Source organism: Scyliorhinus canicula, chromosome 4 (assembly GCF_902713615.1).
Source record: "Scyliorhinus canicula chromosome 4, sScyCan1.1, whole genome shotgun sequence".
NCBI classification, from domain to species: domain Eukaryota; kingdom Metazoa; phylum Chordata; class Chondrichthyes; order Carcharhiniformes; family Scyliorhinidae; genus Scyliorhinus; species Scyliorhinus canicula.
Genome location: NC_052149.1, coordinates 136683335 through 136707208, shown reverse-complemented (window position 1 = coordinate 136707208; position 23874 = coordinate 136683335). Strand labels below are relative to the sequence as shown.

Below are 23874 nucleotides of genomic sequence, written 5' to 3'. Positions count from 1 at the left end.
CCCCCCAGCCAGCAGCATAACTATCAGTAAACTTCGGCAATGTTGGACACTTTCCATACCCTCTCTCTCTCCCTCAGCAGCCACTACGCCGGTATCATGATTTTTAAAAGCACAAGTGAACCTCGCCATCGGGAACTCGGCCCATCGGAGGTGGAGAATGCCGGGGTTTGGATTCCTCGGGCGGGATTCTCCCCTACCCGGAGGGGCGGGGGTCCCGGCGTAGTGGAGTGGCGCCAACCACTCCGGCGTCGGGCCTCCCCAAAGGAACGGAATTCTCCGCACCTTTGGGGGCCAAGCCCTCACATTGAGGGGCTAGGCCCGCGCCAAAGCGGTTGGCACCACGCCGACTGCCACCAAAACCAGCACCAGCGGCATTTGATGCCCGCTGTGCCGGGGCTGGCCGAAGGGCCTTCGCCGGTTCGCGCATGCGCTGGTGGTGACATCACCACCGGCACATGCGCTCTTCCACGTCCGCCATGGTGGAGGCCGTGGCGGCGACGGAAGGGAAAGGGCCCGATCGCCCCGCACCCCCCCCCCTCAGTAACCCGGGGGCCCGCTCGCGCTGCCGATCCCGCCGCCACCAGAGGTGGTTCAAACCTTGGCGGCGGGAGAGGCCTCCCAGCGGCAGGTCTTCGGCCCATTGCGGGCCGGAGAATCGCCGCAGGGGGCTCGCCGCTCGACATGGCGCGATTCCCGACCCCGCCAATTCCCGGGTGGCGGAGAATTTCTGCCACGGCGGGGGCGGAATTTTCGGCGGCCCCGGGCGATTCTCCGACCCTGCGTGGGCCGAAGTCCCGCCGCTGGGAAGCCTCTCCACTTTCCTTGGCAATACAATCGGACAGGGTCGAATGGTCACATGGGATGTGAAAACAAAAGTTATTGAGGAGTTTCCAATACCCTCGACATGACGGGAAATAAGCGATTTCTTGGGATGAGTGGATTTGACCGAACATTTGTGCCAAATTTTTGCATCATGGTTGCTCCACTGATGGACTTGCTGAAGAAACGTTGAAAATTTCAGTGGACAGCAAAGTTTCAACAGGCATTTGACGGCCTGAAAGCCTTGATAACCAATGCTCCATTGTTGGAGAATTACAAGGGACTCTGTGATCAGATTGAACCAAAGTATCTGACTTTAAAGACAAATGCCGAGGCGTAGAGACATGGATGCATCGTGCAGAGACCTTCTTGTCTAAAGAAACTGCCAATCAAGAAGGATTCCAGTTGGAGGAACGGGAACAAAAATGGACTATGTTATTATTAAATGTTTGCGTCAGTTTTTTTTAAACAAAAGTATATTTACTGTGTGCATTTCTTAAACGATAGTGAAAAGGTGACAAATAAAAACATCTTGAAGTTGATGGTTTATTTTTTATTCTTGGGGGGAGGTGTCATGGTAATGTCACTTTAAGAAATGTTTGTCTGCTCAAGTTGCTGCAGTGATGTCAGAGTGTGGGTTGAGCTGAGCTCTGGCTCTGCTTTTTAGTTTCACTTTGAGGAAAAGCTTGGGTGTGTCAGTGTTTTTTAGTTTTGTTTTAGTGTTGGAGCTGCAGGCAGCCAAAGAAGGTGTAATTTTGATCTCCACCATCTAAAGACTATCTCTAGATCATTTAGTGAATGCAGAGTGATAACTGCTCTCAGCAGAGAATTTAAACCTGATGTGTTTCTGTAAAGAGGGTTCTTTTTGTCTTATGGATGTTGCAAGGAAAGATTAAGAATTACTTAGAGTACTGTATTCTTTGGGGATTTATTGGTGTTGATAGTTAATAAGATGTTTACTGTGGGTTTATAAAGTGTTAACTGGTTTCATAAATAAACATTTTGTTTTAATTTAAAGTACTGTAGATTTCTGGTGCATCACACCGGCAGAGTAGGCCCGTGTGTGCCCCATAACCACAATCTATTAAAAGTTGTGGGTCAGGTGAACTCCATGATATACTTTGGGGTTCTCTAAACACTGGTCCCATAACACTTGGATCCCATTTCTGGACCCAAGTTCCTAATATCTCCCTATCATGACAACACACACACATACAGACACACAGACACAGATACACACATGCAGATACAGATACACAGACACACATACAGACACACATATATAACAGGTACACATATCCACAGTTGGCCTTGCTGTGCATCACAGATACACACAGATACAGATAAACAGATACACATGCTGACACAAAGACAGAGATACACATGTACAGACAGACACACCGGCACCCCCCGCCCACACATAGACATGCATTCATACACGTCCAGACACACACACACAGGTACACATGCATGCACGAGCACAGACATACATACAAGCCTCACAGGCATGTTCACACTTTCGCTCAGTTGGCTGGGCAGCTGGATGTTCTGCAGAGTGAGACCACAGTGTGGGTTCAATTCCGGTACCAGTCAAGGTTCTTCATGAAGGCCCCGCCTTCTCAACCTTGCCCCTCGCCTGAGGTGTGGTGATCCTCAGGTTAAACCACCACCAGTCAGCTCTCCCTGTCACAGGGAAAGCAACCGAAGGCCATCTGGGACTATGGTGACTTTAAACACATTGAAACACATGGGCCGAGATTCTCCGACCCCGCGCCGGGTCAGAGAATCCCTGGGGGGGGGGGGGTGCGGGAATCGCGCCATGCTGCCCAGACGCTGGCGTGCCAATTCTCCAGTACAGATTCTTGGATGCCCGCGGGATTGCCGCCGCGCCAGTCGGACGCCGTTGACAGCAGCCCCCTCGGCGATTCTCCGGGCCTCGGCAGGCACTCAGCCGAGTCCCGCCGGCGTGGGTCACTTATGGTCCCACACGGCGGGACCTGGAAGTTCTGTCTGCGGGTGCCGTCCTGGTGGGGGGGGGCGGAGGTATCCGACCCTGGGGGGGCGGCCTCCACGGTGGCCTGGCCCATGATCGGGGCCTACCCATCGGCGGGCGGGCTGGTTCCGTGGGGGCCTGTGTTCCTCCGCGCTGGGCCCCTGTAGGGCTCCGCCATATTGCCCGGGGGCCGGTGTGGAGACGGGAACATACGCGCATGCGCAAACTTGTGCTGGCCATAGGGGCATGCGCGAACCTGCGCCGGCCGTGGTGCACATGCGTAAACTCGCGCCGGCCGTGCTACGCCAGCTGGAGCAGCGGAGGCTGCTCAGCCGCTGACCTAGCCCCCTAGGAAGGGGAGCATACCGGACAATTGAGGACCATTGACGCCGGAGTGTTTTGCACGGCATTTCACAGCGGCGTCAGAACTTGGCCACGGGATTGGAGAATCCCGGCCATGGTCATACTCACACATCAATATAGACACACACAACAACCAGATGTTAAAGACACCGCCTGACTGCATCAGAATCACACATATCACCATCTACCCAAACAGGCAAAGTCATTCATATTGGAACTCTTAGGATTTATTAAAATAAAATTGATATTTCCAAAATAAAAGTGATATTTGGAGTTGATTTAATATGTTGTGGAACAGACAGAGGAGGCAATGATTTCCAAATGGATTCAATCTGTCTCCTTATACCAAGCGCTGCTGGAAAATCTATTCAAATGTTCTCACAATCAATTGCCTTCATTAATTACATCTTCAAATGGATTCTTTATCGGCAAGGTTTCATTTGGAGATGGCAAATACAACCTGTTTGATTAATTAAATATATTTTTAAAATCAAATATTCAGAATGCTGCTGTTCCTCCATTCTGATGCAGTGACCTCTGACAACACGGATCAGGCTGAAACCCGCAGCCCTGGGCTCAGGTGAGAAATTGTGGTGGGTTAAGCTGGGCGCTGTGTTTTCCCGGGCCCTCGAAGAGGAAGCATAATAGCGAATAACAACTCCAATTTGAGGTGTAATTTAGAGGGGCAAGGAATGTGTCCGATTGTTTTATTTGCCTGGATTTAATTTGTCCAAATTCTTGAGATTTTCTTTCTGGTATGATGAAAGAGACTCATCGAGTTACATGTAACTCGGAGGGAGAAACAAAAGGCATATGTTGAAGTTTTAAAAACATCATTCAGAATTCAAATGGAAATGATAAAAAATGCTCCACTTGCAAGTTGAAAGGAAAAGTAGATCTGGGCTGGGACCCTGTTCTCTCTGGGCTGGGACCCTGTTCTCTCTCGGCTGGGACCCCGTTCTCTCTGGGCTGGGACCCCGTTCTCTCTGGGCTGGGACCCTGTTCTCTCTCGGCTGGGACCCCGTTCTCTCTGGGCCGGGACCCTGTTCTCTCTGGGCTGGGACCCTGTTCTCTCTGGGCTGGAACCCCGTTCTCTCTGGGCCGGGACCCTGTTCTCTCTGGGCCGGGACCCTGTTCTCTCTGGGCCGGGACCCTGTTCTCTCTGGGCCGGGACCCTGTTCTCTCTGGGCCGGGACCCTGTTCTCTCTGGGCTGGGACCCTGTTCTCTCTGGGCTGGGACCCTGTTCTCTCTGGGCCGGGACCCTGTTCTCTCTGGGCCGGGACCCTGTTCTCTCTGGGCTGGGACCCTGTTCTCTCTGGGCCGGGACCCTGTTCTCTCTGGGCCGGGACCCTGTTCTCTCTGGGCCGGGACCCTGTTCTCTCTGGGCCGGGACCCTGTTCTCTCTGGGCCGGGACCCTGTTCTCTCTGGGCCGGGACCCTGTTCACTCTGGGCTGGGACCTTGTTCTCTCTGGGCCGGGACCCTGTTCTCTCTGGGCCAGGACCCTGTTCTGTCTGGGTCAGGCCCTGTTCTGTCTGGGTCAGACTATGTTCTCTCTGGGCCGGGACCCTGTTCTCTCTGTGCCAGGACTCTGTTCTGTCTGGGTCAGGCCGTGTTCTCTCTGGGCCAAATGCTGTTCACTATGGGCCGGGACCCGGGACACTGTTCTCTCTGGTTAGAACATAGAACATAGAACAGTACAGCACAGTACAGGCCCTTCAGCCCACGATGTTGTGCCGACCATTTATCCTAATCTTAGATCAACCTAACCTGCACCCTTTCAATTTACTGCAGTCCAACGGGCCTCACGGTAGCATGGTGGTTAGCATCAATGCTTCACAGCTCCAGGGTCCCAGGTTCGATTCCCGGCTGGGTCACTGTCTGTGTGGAGTCTGCACGTCCTCCCCGTGTGTGCGTGGGTTTCCTCCGGGTGCTCCGGTTTCCTCCCACAGTCCAAAGATGTGCGGGTTAGGTGGATTGGCCATGCTAAATTGCCCGTAGTGTAAGGTTAATGGGGGGATTGTTGGGTTACGGGTATACGGGTTACGTGGGTTTAAGTAGGGTGATCATTGCTCGGCACAATATCGAGGGCCGAAGGGCCTGTTCTGTGCTGTACTGTTCTATGTCTATGTCTATCTAAGAGTTGCTTAAATTTCGCAAATGTCTCTGACTCCACCACCTCTGCTGGCAGTGCATTCCACGCACCCACCACTCTCCGTGTAAAGAACCTGGGCGGGATTCTCCGACTCCCCGTCGGGTCGGCGTGAATCCCGCCGGCTGCCAAATTCTCCGGCGCCGGGGATTTGGCAGAGGCGGGAATCACACCGCGCCAGCCAGCGGCCGCTGGCAGCGGTCCCCCCAGTGGTTCTCCAGCCCGTGATGGGCCGAGTGGCTGCCCGTGGGGCCACTCTATTCTCCGCATCGGCCGCTGTGGTCCTCCGCCATGGCCGACGCGGAGATGAACCCCCCCTTCGCATGCGCTAGGATGCGCCAGCACATGGCTGGCGCTCCCGCGCATGTGCCAACTCGTGCCGGTTAGCGTGGCGCCAAGCCCCTTCCCCAGCGGCCAGCGCGGCACAAACCACCCGGCGCCAGCCTAGTCCCTGAAGTGGCGGAGTATTCCGCACCTTTGGGGTGGTCCGACCCCGGAGTGGTTAACGCCACTCCTCAGTGCTGGAGTTGGCCACCCCGCCGATTTCCACAGATTCCCGCACCCTACCTCTGACATTTCCCCATACCTTCCTCCAATCACCTTAAAATGATGTCCCCTCATGACAGCCATTTCCACCCTGGGGAAAAGTCTCTGGCTATCCACTCTATCCATGCCTCTCATCACCTTGTGCACCTCTATCAAGTCGTCACTCATCCTCCTTCGCTCCAGTGAGAAAAGCCCTAGCTCCCTCAACCTTTCTTCATAAGGCATGCCCTCCAGTCCAGGCAGCATCCTGGTAAATCTCCTCTGTACCCTCTCCAAAGCATCCACATCCTTCCTATAACGAGGCAACCAGAACTGGACACAATATTCCAAGTGTGGTCTAACCAGGGTTTTATAAAACTGCAGCAAAACCTCACGGCTCTTAAACTCAATCCCCCTGTTAATGAAAGCCACCACACCATACGCCTTCTTAACAACCCTATCAACCTGGGAGGCAACTTTGAGGGATCTATGTACATGGACCCCAATATCCCTCTGTTCCTCCACCCTTCCAAGAATCCTGCCTTTAACCCTGTATTCAACATTCAAATTCGACCTTCCAAAATGAATCACTCCATCTGCCACTTCTCAGCCCAGCTCTGCATCCTGTCAATGTCCTGTTGTAACCTGCAATAGACATCGACACTATCCACAACTCCACCAATATTTGTATCATTGGCAAATTTACTAACCCACCCTTCCACTTCCTCATCCAAGTCATTTATAAAAACCACAAAGGGCAGAGGTCCCAGAACAGATCCTTGTGGGACACCACTGGTCACCGACCTCCAGGCAGAATACTTTCCATCCACTACTACTCACTGTCTTCTTTCGGCCAGCCAATTCTCTATCCAGACAGCCAGATTTCCCTGTATCCCATGCCCCCTAACTTTCTGAATAAGCCTACCATGGGGAACCTTATCAAATGCCTTACTGAAATCCATATACACCACATCCACTGCCCGAGCTTCATCAATGTCTCCTCACATCCTCAAAGAATTCAATGAGGCTTGTGAGACATGACCTGCCCCTCACAAAGCCATGCTGACTATCTTTAATCAAACTATGTTTTTCGAAATAATCATTATCCTATTTCTCAGAATCCTTTCCAATATTTTGCTCACCACAGACGTAAGATTGATGGGTCTGTAATTCCCAAGGATTTCCCTAATCCCTTTCTTGAATAGGGGAACAACATTCGCCTCCCTCCGATCATCCGGTACTACGCCAGTGGCGAGTGAGGACGCAATGATCATCAGCAACAGCGCAGCAATCTCCTCCCTCGCTTCCCGTAGTAACCTTGGGTATATCCCGTCAGGCCCAGAGGACTTATCTATCCTGATCCTTTTCAAAATTTCCAGCACATCCTCCTTCTTAATATGTTGGAGTCTATCAACCTGGTTCACACTGTTCTCACGAGTAACAAGGTCCCTCTCTCCAGTGAATACTGAAGCAAAATATATCCATTTAGGGCCTCCCCTATCTCCTCAGACTCTAGACACAAGTTCCCTCCACTATCCCTGATCGGCCCTACTCTCACTCTGATCATCCTCTTATTTCTCACGTAAGTGTAGAACACCTTGAGGTTTTCCCTAATCCTTCCTGCCAGGCCTTTTTACTGCCCCCTTCTAGCTCTCCTCAGTCCATTTTTGAGTTCCTTAGAACCCAGTTCTTTCTGCATGAATCCATGTTCTCTCTGGGTCAGATCCTGTTCTCTCTGGGTCAGATCCTGTTGTCTCTGGGTCATACACTGCTCTCCCTGGGCCGGGACCCTGCACTCTATGGATCAGACCCTGTTCTCTCTGGGCCGGGACCCGGTTCTCTCTGGGCCGGGACCCTGTTCTCTCTGGGCTGGGACCCTGTTCTCTCTGGGCCGGGACCCTGTTCTCTCTGGGCTGGGACCCGGTTCTCTCTGGGCTGGGACCCTGTTCTCTCTGGGCTGGGACCCTGTTCTCTGGCCGGGACCGGGTTCTCTCTGGGCTGGGACCCTGTTCTCTCTGGGCCGGGACCCTGTTCTCTCTGGGCTGGGACCCTGTTCTCTCTGGGCCGGGACCCTGTTCTCTCTGGGCTGGGACCCTGTTCTCTCTGGGCCGGGACCCTGTTCTCTCTGGGCTGGGACCCTGTTCTCTCTGGGCCGGGACCCTGTTCTCTCTGGGCCGGGACCCTGTTATCTCTGGGTCAGACCCAGTTCTATCTGGGTCAGATGCAGTTCTCTGTGTCAGACTCTGTTCTTGCTGGGTCAGACCCAGTTCCCTGGGTCAGACCCTGTTCTCTCTGAGGAATAGCCTTTCAGGGGAAAACAGCAGCAGCCAGAGCAGTGGCACCACGGCTGGCTCTGATGTTCAGCAGGTACGGTCAAAGCGCAGAACAGCAATAGTCATAGGGGACGCTAGTCAGGGCACAGATAGGTGCTTCTGTGGGCCTGAAAGTGACTCCAGGATGGTATGTTGCCTCCCTGGTGCCAGGGTCCAGGATGTCTCAGAACAGGTAGCGGGCATCCTGAATGGGGAAGGGCAAACAGGCAGAGGTTTCATAGAATTTACAGTGCAGAAGGCGGCCATTCGGCCCATCGAGTCTGCACCAGCTCTCGGAAAGAGCACCCTACCCAAGGTCAACACCTCCACCCTATCCCCATAACCCAGTAACCCCACCCAACACTAAGGGCAATTTTGGACACTAAGGGCAATTTATCATGGCCAAACCGCCTAACCTGCACATCTTTGTGACTGTGGGAGGAAACCGGAGCACCCGGAGGAAACCCACGCACACACGGGGAGGATGTGCAGACTCCGCACAGACAGTGACCCAAGCCGGAATCGAACCTGGGACCCTGGAGCTGTGAAGACTGAATGGCCTCCTTCTGCACTGCAAATTCTATGAAACTAAGATGTACGAGGTAAGTTTTTTACACAGAGGGTAGTGATGCCTGGAACCCGCTGCCGGAGGAGATGGTGGAAGCAGGGACGATAGTGATGTTTAAGGGGCACCTTGACAAATATATGAATAGGATGGGAATAGAGGGATACGGACCCAGGAAGTGTAGAAGATGTTCGTATAGACGGGCAGCATGGTCGGCACAGGCTTGGAGGGCCGAAGGGCCTGTTCCTGTGCTGTACCTTTCTTTGTTCTTTGTTTAGGTCAGACCCTATTCCCTCTGGGTCAGACCCTGTTCTCTCTCTGGGTCAGACCCTGTTCTCTCTCTGGGTCAGACCCTATTCTCTCTCTGGGTCAGGCCCTGTTCTCTCTCTGGGTCAGACCCTATTCTCTCTCTGGGTCAGACACTATTCTCTCTCTGGGTCAGGCCCTGTTCTCTCTCTGGGTCGGACACTATTCTCTCTCTGGGCCAGACTCTATTCTCTCTGGGTCAGACCCTGTTCTCTCTCTGGGTCAGACCCTGTTCTCTCTCTGGGTCAGACCCTATTCTCTCTGGGCCAGGACCCTATTCTCTCTCTGGGTCAGACCCTATTCTCTCTGAGTCAGACCCTATTCTCTCTGGGTCAGACCCTGTTCTCTCTCTGGGTCAGACCCTATTCTCTCTGGGTCAGACCCTGTTCGCTCTCTGGGTCAGACCCTGTTCTCTCTCTGGGTCAGACCCTATTCTCTCTCTGGGTCAGACCCTATTCTCTCTCTGGGTCAGACCCTGTTCTCTCTCTGGGTCAGACCCTATTCTCTCTCTGGGTCAGACCCTATTCCCTCTCAGTCAGACCCTGTTCTCTCTCTGGGCCAGACCCTGTTCTCTCTCTGGGTCAGACCCTATTCTCTCTGGGTCAGACCCTGTTCTCTCTCTGGGTCAGACCCTGTTCTCTCTGGGTCAGACCCTGTTCGCTCTCTGGGTCAGACCCTATTCTCTCTCTGGGTCAGACCCTATTCTCTCTCTGGGTCAGACCCTATTCTCTCTCTGGGTCAGACCCTATTCTCTCTCTGGGTCAGACCCTATTCTCTCTCTGGGTCAGACCCTATTCCCTCTCAGTCAGACCCTGTTCTCTCTCTGGGCCAGACCCTGTTCTCTCTCTGGGTCAGACCCTATTCTCTCTGGGTCAGACCCTGTTCTCTCTCTGGGTCAGACCCTGTTCTCTCTGGGTCAGACCCTGTTCGCTCTCTGGGTCAGACCCTATTCTCTCTCTGGGTCAGACCCTATTCTCTCTCTGGGTCAGACCCTATTCTCTCTCTGGGTCAGACCCTATTCTCTCTCTGGGTCAGACCCTATTCTCTCTCTGGGTCAGACCCTATTCTCTCTGGGTCAGACCCTATTCTCTCTCTGGGTCAGACCCTATTCTCTCTCTGGGTCAGACCCTATTCTCTCTGGGTCAGACCCTATTCTCTCTCTGGGTCAGACCCTGTTCTCTCTCTGGTCAGACCCTGTTCTCTCTGGGTCAGACCCTGTTCGCTCTCTGGGTCAGACCCTATTCTCTCTCTGGGTCAGACCCTATTCTCTCTCTGGGTCAGACCCTATTCTCTCTCTGGGTCAGACCCTGTTCCCTCTGGGTCAGACCCTGTTCGCTCTCTGGGTCAGACCCTATTCTCTCTGGGTCAGACGCTATTCTCTCTCTGGGTCAGACCCTGTTCTCTCTCTGGGTCAGACCCTATTCTCTCTCTGGGCCAGGACCCTATTCTCTCTCTGGGTCAGACCCTATTCTCTCTCTGGGTCAGACCCTATTCTCTCTCTGGGTCAGACGCTATTCTCTCTCTGGGTCAGACCCTGTTCCCTCTGGGTCAGACCCTGTTCGCTCTCTGGGTCAGACCCTATTCGCTCTCTGGGTCAGACCCTATTCTCTCTGGGTCAGACCCTATTCTCTCTCTGGGTCAGACCCTATTCTCTCTCTGGGTCAGACCCTATTCTCTCTCTGGGTCAGACCCTATTCTCTCTCTGGGTCAGACCCTGTTCTCTCTGGGTCAGACCCTGTTCTCTCTCTGGGTCAGACCCTATTCTCTCTCTGGGTCAGACCCTATTCTCTCTCTGGGTCAGACCCTATTCTCTCTCTGGGTCAGACCCTATTCTCTCTCTGGGCCGGTACCCTGTTCTCTCTCTGGGTCAGACCCTGTTCCCTCTGGGTCAGACCCTGTTCGCTCTCTGGGTCAGACCCTATTCTCTCTCTGGGTCAGACCCTATTCTCTCTCTGGGTCAGACCCTATTCTCTCTCTGGGTCAGACCCTATTCTCTCTCTGGGTCAGACCCTATTCTCTCTCTGGGTCAGACCCTATTCTCTCTCTGGGTCAGACCCTGTTCTCTCTCTGGGTCAGACCCTGTTCTCTCTCTGGGTCAGACCCTATTCTCTCTCTGGGTCAGACCCTATTCTCTCTCTGGGTCAGACCCTATTCTCTCTCTGGGTCAGACCCTATTCTCTCTCTGGGTCAGACCCTGTTCTCTCTGGGCCGGGACCTGTTCTCTCTGGGCCGGGACGCGGTTCTCTCTGGGCCGGGACGCGGTTCTCTCTGGGCCGGGACCGGTTCTCTCTGGGCCGGGACGCGGTTCTCTCTGGGCCGGGACGCGGTTCTCTCTGGGTGAGACGCTGGGCGGGATTCTCTGACCCTGAGGCTAAGCATTGACGCCATCGTAACCTCCACCGCGTTTCACGACGGTGTAAACATGCCCTCAGGAGCAGCGATTCTGACCCCTACAGGGGGCCAGCACGACACTGTAGTGACCCACGCCGCTCCAGCTGCCGATGCAGGCATCAGATGGGCGCTACGGGTCTGCACGTGCGCAGCAGCTCCCTTCTCCGCGTCTGCCCTGAAGCAACATGGCGTCGGGCTACAGGGGCAGGCGCGGAACAAAAGACGCCCCAATCCCGAGAGGCCGGCCCGCCTATCGGTACGCCCCGATCCCAGGCCAGAGTGGAGGCCCTCCCCCACCAAGGTCGGACCCCCCACCCCACCAGGCCGCCCCTGGATGCGTGCACGCCGTTGTCCCACCGGGTAAGACCACACGTGGACGGTGCCGGAGGGACTCGGAGTTTCTGTACGGCCAGTCGGCCCATCCTGGGCGGGGATTCGCTGGAGGGGAGGTGCATAAAGCACCCCCCGACCGGCGCCGTGCCGACCACACTGGCGCCAATGTCGCCGATTCTACGCTCTCCGAAGAATTGGCTCACTCACGTCGGGGCAGCGCCGCGCGATTCGAGCTCGGCCCGGTGATTCTCCGGCCCGGCCTGTTCTCTCTGGGTCAGAACCTGTTCCCTCTGGGTCAGACCCTATTCTCTCTCTGGGTCAGACCCTGTTCCCTCTGGGTCAGACCCTATTCTCTCTCTGGGTCAGACCCTATTCTCTCTCTGGGTCAGACCCTATTCTCTCTCTGGGTCAGACCCTATTCTCTCTCTGGGTCAGACCCTATTCTCTCTCTGGGTCAGACCCTATTCTCTCTCTGGGTCAGACCCTATTCTCTCTCTGGGTCAGACCCTATTCTCTCTCTGGGTCAGACCCTATTCTCTCTCTGGGTCAGACCCTATTCTCTCTGGGTCAGACCCTATTCTCTCTCTGGGTCAGACCCTATTCTCTCTCTGGGTCAGACCCTGTTCTCTCTCTGTGTCAGACCCTATTCTCTCTCTGTGTCAGACCCTATTCTCTCTCTGTGTCAGACCCTATTCTCTCTCTGGGTCAGACCCTGTTCCCTCTGGGTCAGACCCTATTCTCTCTCTGGGTCAGACCCTATTCTCTCTCTGGGTCAGACCCTATTCTCTCTCTGGGTCAGACCCTATTCTCTCTGGGCCAGGACCCTATTCTCTCTCTGGGTCAGACCCTATTCTCTCTCTGGGTCAGACCCTATTCTCTCTCTGGGTCAGACCCTATTCTCTCTCTGGGTCAGACCCTATTCTCTCTGGGTCAGACCCTATTCCCTCTGGGTCAGACCCTGTTCGCTCTCTGGGTCAGACCCTATTCTCTCTCTGGGTCAGACCCTATTCTCTCTGGGTCAGACCCTATTCTCTCTGGGTCAGACCCTATTCTCTCTCTGGGTCAGACCCTATTCTCTCTCTGGGTCAGACCCTATTCTCTCTCTGGGCGTACCGCTGTTCTCTCTCTGGGTCAGACCCTGTTCCCCTGGGTCAGACCCCTGTTCGCTCTCTGGGTCAGACCCTATTCTCTCTCTGGGTCAGACCCTATTCTCTCTCTGGGGTCAGACCCTATTCTCTCTCTGGGTCAGACCCTGGTTCCCTCCTCTGGTCAGACCCTCGTTGTCGCTCCTCTGGGTCAGACTCCCTATTCTCTCTCTGGGTCAGACGCTATTCTCTCTCTGGGTCAGACCCTGTTCTCTCTGGGTCAGACCTTGTTCTCTCTGGGCCAGGACCCTATTCTCTCTCTGGGTCAGACCCTATTCTCTCTCTGGGTCAGACCCTATTCTCTCTCTGGGTCAGACGCTATTCTCTCTCTGGGTCAGACCCTATTCTCTCTCTGGGTCAGACCCTATTCTCTCTCTGGGTCAGACGCTATTCTCTCTCTGGGTCAGACCCTATTCTCTCTCTGGCCGGTACCCTGTTCTCTCTCTGGGTCAGACCCTGTTCCCTCTGGGTCAGACCCTGTTCGCTCTCTGGGTCAGACCCTATTCTCTCTCTGGGTCAGACCCTATTCTCTCTCTGGGTCAGACCGTATTCTCTCTCTGGGTCAGACCCTATTCTCTCTCTGGGTCAGACCCTATTCTCTCTCTGGGTCAGACCCTATCTCTCTCTGGTCAGACCCTGTTCTCTCTGGGTCAGACCCTGTTCTCTCTCTGGGTCAGACCCTATTCTCTCTCTGGGTCAGACCCTATTCTCTCTCTGGGTCAGACCCTATTCTCTCTCTGGGTCAGACCCTATTCTCTCTCTGGGTCAGACCCTATTCTCTCTCTGGGTCAGACCCTGTTCTCTCTGGGCCGGTCGCGGTTCTCTCTGGGCCGGGACGCGGTTCTCTCTGGGCCGGGACGCGGTTCTCTCTGGGTGAGACGCTGGGCGGGATTCTCTGACCCTGAGGCTAAGCATTGATGCCATCGTAAACTCCACCGCGTTTCACGACGGCGTAAACATGCCATCAGGAGCAGCGATTCTGACCCCTACAGGGGGCCAGCACGACACTGTAGTGACCCACGCCGCTCCAGCTGCCGATGCAGGCATCAGATGGGCGCTACGGGTCTGCACGTGCGCAGCAGCTCCCTTCTCCGCGTCTGCCCTGAAGCAACATGGCGTCGGGCTGCAGGGGCAGGCGCGGAACAAAAGACGCCCCAATCCCGAGAGGCCGGCCCGCCTATCGGTACGCCCCGATCCCAGGCCAGAGTGGAGGCCCTCCCCCACCAAGGTCGGACACCCCACCCCACCAGGCCGCCCCTGGATGCGTGCACGCCGATGTCCCACCGGGTAAGACCACACGTGGACGGTGCCGGAGGGACTCGGAGTTTTTGTACGGCCAGTCGGCCCATCCTGGGCGGGGATTCGCTGGGGGGGAGGCGCATAAAGCACCCCCCGACCGGCGCAGTGCCGACCACACTGGCGCCAATGTCGCCGATTCTGCGCTCTCCGAAGAATTGGCTCACTCACGTCGGGGCAGCGCCGCACGATTCGAGCTCGGCCCGGTGATTCTCCGGCCCGGCCTGTTCTCTCTGGGTCAGACCCTGTTCCCTCTGGGTCAGACCCTATTCTCTCTCTGGGTCAGACCCTGTTCTCTCTCTGGGTCAGACCCTATTCTCTCTCTGGGTCAGACCCTGTTCTCTCTCTGGGTCAGACGCTATTCTCTCTCTGGGTCAGACCCTATTCTCTCTGGGTCAGACCCTATTCTCTCTCTCTGGGTCAGACCCTATTCTCTCTCTGGGTCAGACCCTATTCTCTCTCTGGGTCAGACTCTATTCTCTCTCTGGGTCAGAGCCTATTCTCTCTCTGGGTCAGACCCTATTCTCTCTGGGTCAGACCCTATTCTCTCTGGGTCAGACCCTATTCTCTCTTTGGGTCAGACCCTGTTCGCTCTCTGGGTCAGACCCTATTCTCTCTGGGTCAGACCCTGTTCCCTCTGGGTCAGACCCTGTTCGCTCTCTGGGTCAGACCCTATTCTCTCTCTGGGTCAGACCCTATTCTCTCTCTGGGTCAGACCCTATTCTCTCTCTGGGTCAGACTCTATTCTCTCTCTGGGTCAGACCCTATTCTCTCTGGGTCAGACCCTATTCTCTCTGGGTCAGACCCTATTCTCTCTCTGGGTCAGACCCTGTTCGCTCTCTGGGTCAGACCCTATCTCTCTGGGTCAGACCCTATTCCCTCTGGGTCAGACCCTGTTCGCTCTCTGGGTCAGACCCTGTTCTCTCTCTGGGTCAGACCCTATTCTCTCTGGGCCGGGACCCTGTTCTCTCTCTGGGTCAGAGCCTATTCTCTCTCTGGGCCAGACCCTGTTCTCTCTGGGCCGGGACCCTGGTCTCTCTGGGCCGGGACCCTGTTCTCTCTGGGCTGGACCCTGTTCTCTCTGGGCCGGGACCCTGTTCTCTCTCTGGGTCAGACCCTGTTCTCCCTGGGCCGGGACCCTGTTCTCTCTGGGCCAGGACCCTGTTCTCTCTGGGCCGGGACCCTGTTCTCTCTGGATTAGACCCCGTTCAGCTGGGCCAGAACCATATTTTGTCTGGGCCGGGACATGTTCTCTCTGGGCCGGGTCACTGTTCTGGGTCAGACCCTGTTCTCTCTGGGTCGGACCCTCTCTCTGTGGGCCGGGACCCTGTTCTCTCTGGGCCGGGACCCTGTTCTCCCTGGGCTGGGACCCTGTTCTCCCTGGGCTGGGACCCAGTTCTCTCTGGGCTGGGACCCGGTTCTCTCTGGGCCGGGACCCTGTTCTCTCTGGGCTGGGACCCTGTTCTCTCTGGGCCGGGACCCTGTTCTCTCTGGGCTGGGACCCGGTTCTCTCTGGGCCGGGACCCTGTTCTCTCTGGGCCGGGTCCCAGTTCTCTCTGGGCCGGGTCCCTGTTCTCTCTGGGCCGGGTCACTGTTCTCTCTGGGCCGGGACCCTGTTCTCTCTGGGCCGGGTCACTGTTCTCTCTGGGCCGGGACCCTGTTCTCCCTGGGCCGGGTCCCTGTTCTCTCTGGGCCGGGTCCCTGTTCTCTCTGGGCCGGGTCCCTGTTCTGGGTCAGACACTGTTCACTCTGTATCAAACCCAGTCCCTCTATGCCAGGTCCCTGATCTCTCTGGGCCGGGACCCTGTTCTCTCTGAGCCGGGACCCTGTTCTCTCTGGATTAGACCCCGTTCAGCTGGGCCAGAACCATATTTTGTCTGAGCCGGGACATGTTCTCTCTGGGCCGGGACATGTTCTCTCTGGGCTGGGACCCTGTTCTCTCTGGGCTGGGACCTTGTTCTGTCTGGGTCAGACCCTGTTCTCTCTGGGCTGGGACCCTGTTCTCTCTGGGCCGGGACCCTGTTCTCTCTGGGCTGGGACCCTGTTCTCTCTGGGCCGGGACCCTGTTCTCCCTGGGCCGGGTCCCAGTTCTCTCTGTGCCGGGTCCCAGTTCTCTCTGGGCCGGGTCCCTGTTCTCTCTGGGCCGGGTCCCTGTTCTCTCTGGGCCGGGTCCCTGTTCTGGGTCAGACACTGTTCACTCTGTATCAAACCCAGTCCCTCTGTGCCAGGTCCCTGATCTCTCTGGGCCGGGACCCTGTTCTCTCTGGGCCGGGACCCTGTTCTCTCTGGGCCGGGACCCTGTTCTCTCTGGGCCGGGACCCTGTTCTCCCTGGGTCAGACCCTGTTCTCTCTGGGCTGGGACCCTGTTCTCTCTGGGCCGGGACCCTGTTCTCTCTGGGCTGGGACCCTGTTCTCTCTGGGCTGGGACCCTGTTCTCTCTGGGCTGGGACCCTGTTCTCTCTGGGCTGGGACCCTGTTCTCTCTGGGTCAGAACCTGTTCTCTCTGGGCCGGGACCCGGTTCTCTCTGGGCCGGGACCCTGTTCTCTCTGGGCCGGGACCCTGTTCTCTCTGGGCCGGGACCCTGTTCTCCCTGGGTCAGACCCTGTTCTCTCTGGGCTGGGACCCTGTTCTCTCTGGGCCGGGACCCTGTTCTCTCTGGGCTGGGACCCTGTTCTCTCTGAGCCGGGACCCTGTTCTCTCTGAGCCGGGACCCTGTTCTCTCTGGGCCGGGACCCTGTTCTCTCTGGGCCGGGACCCTGTTCTCTCTGGGCCGGGACCCTGTTCTCTCTGGGCCGGGACCCTGTTCTCCCTGGGCAGGGATCCTGTTCTCTCTGGGCCGGGACCCTGTTCTCTCTGGGCCGGGACCCTGTTCTCTCTGGGCCGGGACCCTGTTCTCTCTGGGCCGGGACCCTGTTCTCTCTGGGCCGGGACCCTGTTCTCTCTGGGCCGGGACCCTGTTCTCCCTGGGCCGGGACCCTGTTCTCCCTGGGTCAGACCCTGTTCTCTCTGGGCCGGGACCCTGTTCTCTCTGGGCCGGGACCCTGTTCTCTCTGGGCCGGGACCCTGTTCTCTCTGGGCCGGGACCCTGTTCTCTCTGGGCCGGGACCCTGTTCTCCCTGGGCCGGGACCCTGTTCTCCCTGGGTCAGACCCTGTTCTCTCTGGGCAGGGACCCTGTTCTCTCTGGGCCGGGACCCTGTTCTCTCTGGGCCGGGACCCTGTTCTCCCTGGGCCGGGACCCTGTTCTCCCTGGGTCAGACCCTGTTCTCTCTGGGCCGGGACCCTGTTCTCCCTGGGCCGGGACCCTGTTCTCCCTGGGTCAGACCCTGTTCTCTCTGGGCAGGGACCCTGTTCTCTCTGGGCCGGGACCCTGTTCTCCCTGGGTCAGACCCTGTTGTCTCTGGGTCGGGACCCTGTTCTCTCTGGGCCGGGACCCTGTTCTCTCTGGGCCGGGACCCTGTTCTCTCTGGGCCGGGACCCTGTTCTCTCTGGGCCGGGACCCTGTTCTCCCTGGGCCGGGACCCTGTTCTCCCTGGGTCAGACCCTGTTCTCTCTGGGCCGGGACCCTGTTCTCTCTGGGCCAGGACCCTGTTCTCTCTGGGCCGGGACCCTGTCCTCTCTGGGCCGAGATCTGCTTACCCTGGGCTCGGCTCTTTGCTCTGTGACATGGTCTGTTCCCTCTTTCCTGGATCCCGATAGTTTTTGATTCCCGGGATGAAGATGTTGTCTTCTGAGGAAAGTTTGGGGCTGTACCCTTTGAAGCTTGAAGGGTGAGGTGCGAACTTATTTAAAGATAACCGAGTCCCAGGTGGTTTGGCAGGGGCTATTCTGAGGCAATGTTCCCCTTCAGGAGGAGATCGAAAACTCGGGGCATAGTTTTTAAAAAAGTGTCGGAGCTGAGGAGGAATTTCTTCTTTGTTTTGATTGGCTCGGTTCTCAATAACCGCACGTCTATCATTTCCAGCATTGTTTTATACTCATCTGCGGGGAAATCAAATGCCAATGACTCCTTCCCCCTGCTGTGTCAATGTGGGATACCCTCCCCATGTTTTAAAGATCAGAATTAACATAGCGCCTGGACCTGATTGGCCCTTTTAAACTTTCATCAGTTGAGCAAATACATGTTTCACATTGGAATCGAGCTGAAATAATCCATTCCTTCTCCCAGTCCACTGCCCAATCTTCCTAAATACAACATCCAGAAATTCCATTCAGGCAAATGCTAACTTTTGCATGTTAAGAATTAACTCCCAAAGCAGGCGGATTTTAAAATCGCAGCCATTTGGGAAATGTGTGAAGGATTAGGGAGATGTTGTTGCAAAGTTAGAGTGTTAATTCGAGCTGTACATTGAGGACCGTCCGCAGGAGCTCTCCCGCCTCCCTGGGCACGTTATTAATTTGGGGCTGTTTAACAGAGGAATTCCATTTGAGGTTTCAGCAACATGGGAATCTCCCCCTCCAGATTCACCCCCTGTTGCCTGATTTCAACACACATTTAGACAGAAGCAAGCCGGCCCTTACCTGTCAGCCTGTCCTTAGCAAACCTCCTGCTGCTCTCCATCCAGGGGAAGTTGAGGCCAGTGAGGCCAGCCATGTTGCCAATGCTGGGCACCGTGGACAGGGCAGCCTGGGGCATGGGACGGTGAGCCGGGACTCTGATCACCCCGGCCGAAGCCAAGCCGTTGACGTTCATGCTGAGGTTGACACTGTAAGATCCGGACACGCCGTCTTCGTATGTAGCTCCCATGGCCGGGTAGGCAGTGGCCAGGGTGGGGTAGGCGCCGCTGGCTAGGTACGCTGCCTCGGAAACTCTGGCACTGCTCTGCAGGCAGTTCTCCTGGTCGGAACCACTCAGGATTTGGTCGATTCCGAAGCTGATGGGTTCGTGTTGAGGTTGTGCCTGTGTGGTCCCCGGCTGATCCATCCTGTGCAAACCCCCCCCCCCCCCCAAAAAAAAAACACCCCCTCCCCCCCAGCCACCACCACAAAACCCCCAAGATCTCTCCCCCCCCCCCGGAAGACACAAACTGAAGGCAGTGTTTTCAGGAGAGGCAGCCGGACACTGCGGCAGATTCACGAAGCATTGCTCCCCAGCTGGACTTTGCAAAGGTTGGACAGAGAGAGAGAGCAGGTGGGCTTTGAGAGAGAGCTGGCATTCCCCTCCAAGCTTCCTGCCACTTGCCCAGGCTCTGTCTACCTCCAGTCACATAGCCCCTCTCACTGGCTGAAAACCAACAGGTCTTCCTCTGCTATTGGCTAACTCCTGGCAAATCCACAGGAAGGGGGGAGCTCAGGGGCCGTGTGGATTTGACAAGAATCTTTAACGAGAGGATTCAATGCAAAACAATTGCGAACGAAAACGATTCAACCCTAAAGCTTTATTTTTTATTCAGCGGCCGCCTGTTAAATGGAGCAATTGTGAATGAGAGAAAGTTCAGAGTCTGTCCCAGGGATGTTTGTGATCTGTGTCAGGCTCGCCTGCAGTGAGTTCAGGGTGAATGGGATTATTACATTGCAGTTAACAGGGTCTAGCCCAACACTTAACGCCAGAAACCCTCCGGGTGAAGCCTTCCAGAGCCGAATTTAACTAAACAATGTCCAGGGACGAGGAGGTGTTCAGTTTGATTTAAGATGCGGTTCTGACCCTTTTCCAGCTTATTATTATTGAAATTGTACAGCAATTATTAGAGCCGCCGAAGGAAATTAACAACAGTATCTGCAAACCAGCTCCAACCACGGACTGAAAACTCTTCCAAACGAATTCGCAAACAGACCATTCCATTTCGCTGATACCGAAACAGTATTTGGTTTCTCTCGGGCGTTACACCTACCCCTCCCCATCATATTGTTCCGTCTTTACTCGTTTGCAAATAAATACGAGTAATTTAAAACAAAATAATACCCTCTAAAAAAAAACAGTTCGTTTTGAACCTCTCGATTGTTTTCAGTTAAAATCTCCCCGTTTCGCTCGCTGGGGAAACTAGCGGTGGCGGGGGGAGGGCAGGAGGAGGGGAGAGGCCGGGGGGGGGGGGGGGGGGGGTTCGTGTCGGGGAGGTGGGGGTGAAGGAGTAAAGGGTTCATCCCTGCCCCCCCCCCCCCCCCCCACCACACCACCCCTCCCAGTTTCTAAACCAGCCGCTGGATCGGAGAAGGAATTGTTCTCTCCCTGGTCCCACAATGTAACCGCCTGGCAAACCCAGATGTCCAGATTTTGGACAGAAAGTTTGTTTCAAACAAGTTGACCAATTTGCCAGGCTTCCCCAGTCCCACCCAGTCCAATCCAGGGTTGGGAATCAAACCAGGTTACACTGTCACTTATCTCCTTATCAGACAAATGAAAAGCGGAGACACAATTTTCCATTAATACATTCAGCATTTTATCAGCGTGTTAAGAAACCATTTGGTGATATTATAAAAACAGTAACAAGGCGAGGGTTATTAGTTTTTCACAACCTTCCTATTCAATTACGCAAACACGCTGAATAATTTAAATGACCGCAATAAAACGCCACAAAACAGAGGCGGCTTCAGAACCGATCTGTGTAATTTGCTGATTGCTGTTTCGAAGATGCATCGGAACTGGTTAAGTGGTCCAGCAATGTCAGCGCCACTGCTTTCCCACTAGTTTTCAAAATTAGCTGGATGAAATGCTGGGCACTTAACAAAAATTGAAACAGATAACCTCCCTCGCAAAGACTGCCTCCAAACTCTGCCGAAGCAAAGTCTCCTTTTAACAAGAATTAATTCCCTTACAAGGAATTTTAAACTGCAATTTTTCATTATACATTTAATTAAATTAATTAAGACATTTAGTGTTTATTCGTTTTTAGAAATTGATCTGTATTTGCTTCGAATCTATTTAAAACACCCCTTTTAGATGAACTCACTTGGCCAACATTGTAACCAGTTTATTTGACGTGCTCCTTATTCAAAAAGGGATTTCCCGATGCTGCACGTAACAAAACCGGCACCCACGGAACATGAGGGGAAATTCAACTACATTTCACTGGGCTAGCTGAAGGAAGACATTCCCCAAACAAAATATACAGATTACAGGATATTAGTCACATGAACGGTGTTGTAAATTTAGACGGCTTGAATATCGCGCGTTAGAACGAGTCCAACAGAGGAGCATTTAAGACAAATTACACTGCTTTCCAGAAATAAATAATTCTCTCTCTCTCCCTCATATATGTAAGAATTAAAATAACTCTTCCTATAATTTTAGATATTGACTATAGAAAAACATACTATTAATAAACCTCAATCTAAACTATATGTAATGTTTATATATATAAATGTACATATTTACCATACACAAATTTAAACACATATATCGAGTGCTCAATATTAAATATATAGTTGTTAATGCAGACACTTATATACAGTTGTTAATGCAGACACTTATTTACAGTTATTACAGATACTGTTATATACAGTTGTTATCACAGATACTGTTATATACAGTTGTTAATGCAGACACTTATATACTGTTGTTAATGCAGACACTTATATACAGTTGTTATTACAGATACTGTTATATACAGTTGTTATTACAGAGACTGTTATATACAGTTGTTAATGCAGAAACTGTTATATACAGTTGTTAATACAGATACTGTTATATACAGTTATTACAGATACTGTTATATACAGTTGTTAATGCAGACACTGTTACATACAGTTGTTAATACAGATACTGTTATATAGTTGTTAATACAGATACTGTTATATACAGTTATTACAGATACTGTTATATACAGTTGTTAATACAGATACTGTTATATAGTTGTTAATACAGATACTGTTATATACAGTTATTACAGATACTGTTATATACAGTTGTTATTACAGATACTGTTATATACAGTTGTTAATACAGATACTGTTGTTAATACACGATATGTGGTGTTTATATGTACAACATTAGAATTTGCATATTTGTACAATATTAAATATGCATTCTAAACTCTCTCAATATTCAACAGTAAACACGGGGTATCTGCACATTATTAAAACAACTACAGTTTATGTAGAATTTGTACAAATGTACGATTCAAATATGCACTAAAAAGAGCACCTGGAAAAAGGGGGTAAATGTGTTCAATCTAAACGCCAGAGTGAAATACGGCGGTGAATTTCAGATAAATCATTTTGTTCTCAAATGCTCTCCCCTCGCCTCGGCAATATTCAGACTTTCTCCTGCGGTGTCTGAGGCAGGTAAAGCCGGAGACCATGCCGAGTGTACAAACAGCGCTGCAACATAACACATTCAGATTCATTTTCACAAGTGTCCAGCAGATAGCCCCGAACCAAACCATTTAGATAAATAGCTGGAGCGCAGGCAGAATGTGTGGAGCGGACTCACAGCCCCGGGGCTGTTTTAATAAAAGATTTGATCAGCTCTGCACTGACAACCGGAGTTTAATGCCCCACTCAAACGGGACACACACAAACCAAGCCTAACCAGCCCCTCCTTTGTGAACCGTGCGTTGTTACACGGACTTCTCGCTCAGGATATAAAGAAGAGACTGATGTTGAATATATGATGGATTTGTAGCCGAGGGGTAGCGATCGTTCATCAACCGGCACTGTTTAAGGGGAGAGAGAGAGAGACAGAGAGGAGATAGCCCTCTCTCTCTCTGTGTGTCTGTCCAACTTTCTCATTACTAATAGATTCTTGCTGAGAGATTATTCCTCACTCAGCTACCAAGCGCCCTTCACAGAGAAAACTTTAATATCTCCGAACGGAGAATATCTCCACCCAATTAAATGAAATGATGGGGATATATTAATAAGGAATATGGCTGCTGTGAATCTGATCTGTTACAGAGAGCTATCCAAAACAGTGAGAGCGCCCACACCCTCTGAAACGGCACTGACGCCGGCTTCTTAACTTCGTAAAGGACTATTAATGAATCTATATTTTGGGGCTGATTGCAAATTTGATCACTCAACTCAGGGAAATTTAAACACAGGAAAGTTGAAACGAACAAGGACACCCCGTGTTGCTGGCCATTGAGTTAAAATGACCAAATGAGCAGAATAAAAACTGCATTGATGACTATGTTTCACTTAGTATAAAGTGGGAATGGGATGTTGTTGACAGGACAGGAATTACCCACCGATAGATAGGTATCGTGTGTGTAACCTTTGATACACTCACATTTTATATAATCGTATATCCACTGATGTGACACGGGCAACAATTGCATAATGTTTTATAATATATGGACATAACATACACATAGTGTATTTATGTAACAAACAATCCACAGTGTATGAACTGTCATAATATAAATCGGAAAAAAACAATATTCGACAAATGCATGTTATTGAGCATAAATACAAACACAGCTGATAGTCTGGATTAATGTTTGTATATACACACTCAAACCGACAGAAAATGTCGATTTCTCCATCGAAACAAACACTATTGATGGATTTACAAATGTGTACATATAAATACTACCTATTCTGCACATTTAAAATTGCACATATCTGCCAAACAGCTTATGCAGTGAATATGTGCAATTTACAACCTGCAAACTGCGCCATATTTTCATATGCTAGTTTCGCCAATTTAAAACAGCCACCGTCTTTATTTAATTAATCGCGTATAAATAAAAATTGGGTCTTATATTTGATTTTGTACATTTGACTGCAACCAGGCGA

General features: G+C 53.0%; 1 protein-coding gene across 1 annotated transcript in view; it reads right to left on the bottom strand.

Moving 5' to 3' along the window:
• The window catches only part of LOC119964252 (T-cell leukemia homeobox protein 3-like), a 103206-nt gene extending 84083 nt beyond the window's left edge, over nt 1–19123 (bottom strand). Inside the window, exons 1-2 of the mRNA XM_038793530.1 lie at nt 18721–19123; nt 17839–17953 (exon numbers count right to left, since the gene is read on the bottom strand). Of these exons, the coding sequence (XP_038649458.1) occupies nt 17839–17953; nt 18721–19123 (518 nt within the window). The remainder of the gene's footprint in view (nt 1–17838; nt 17954–18720) is intronic.
• Nucleotides 19124–23874: the final 4751 nt, after the last annotated feature.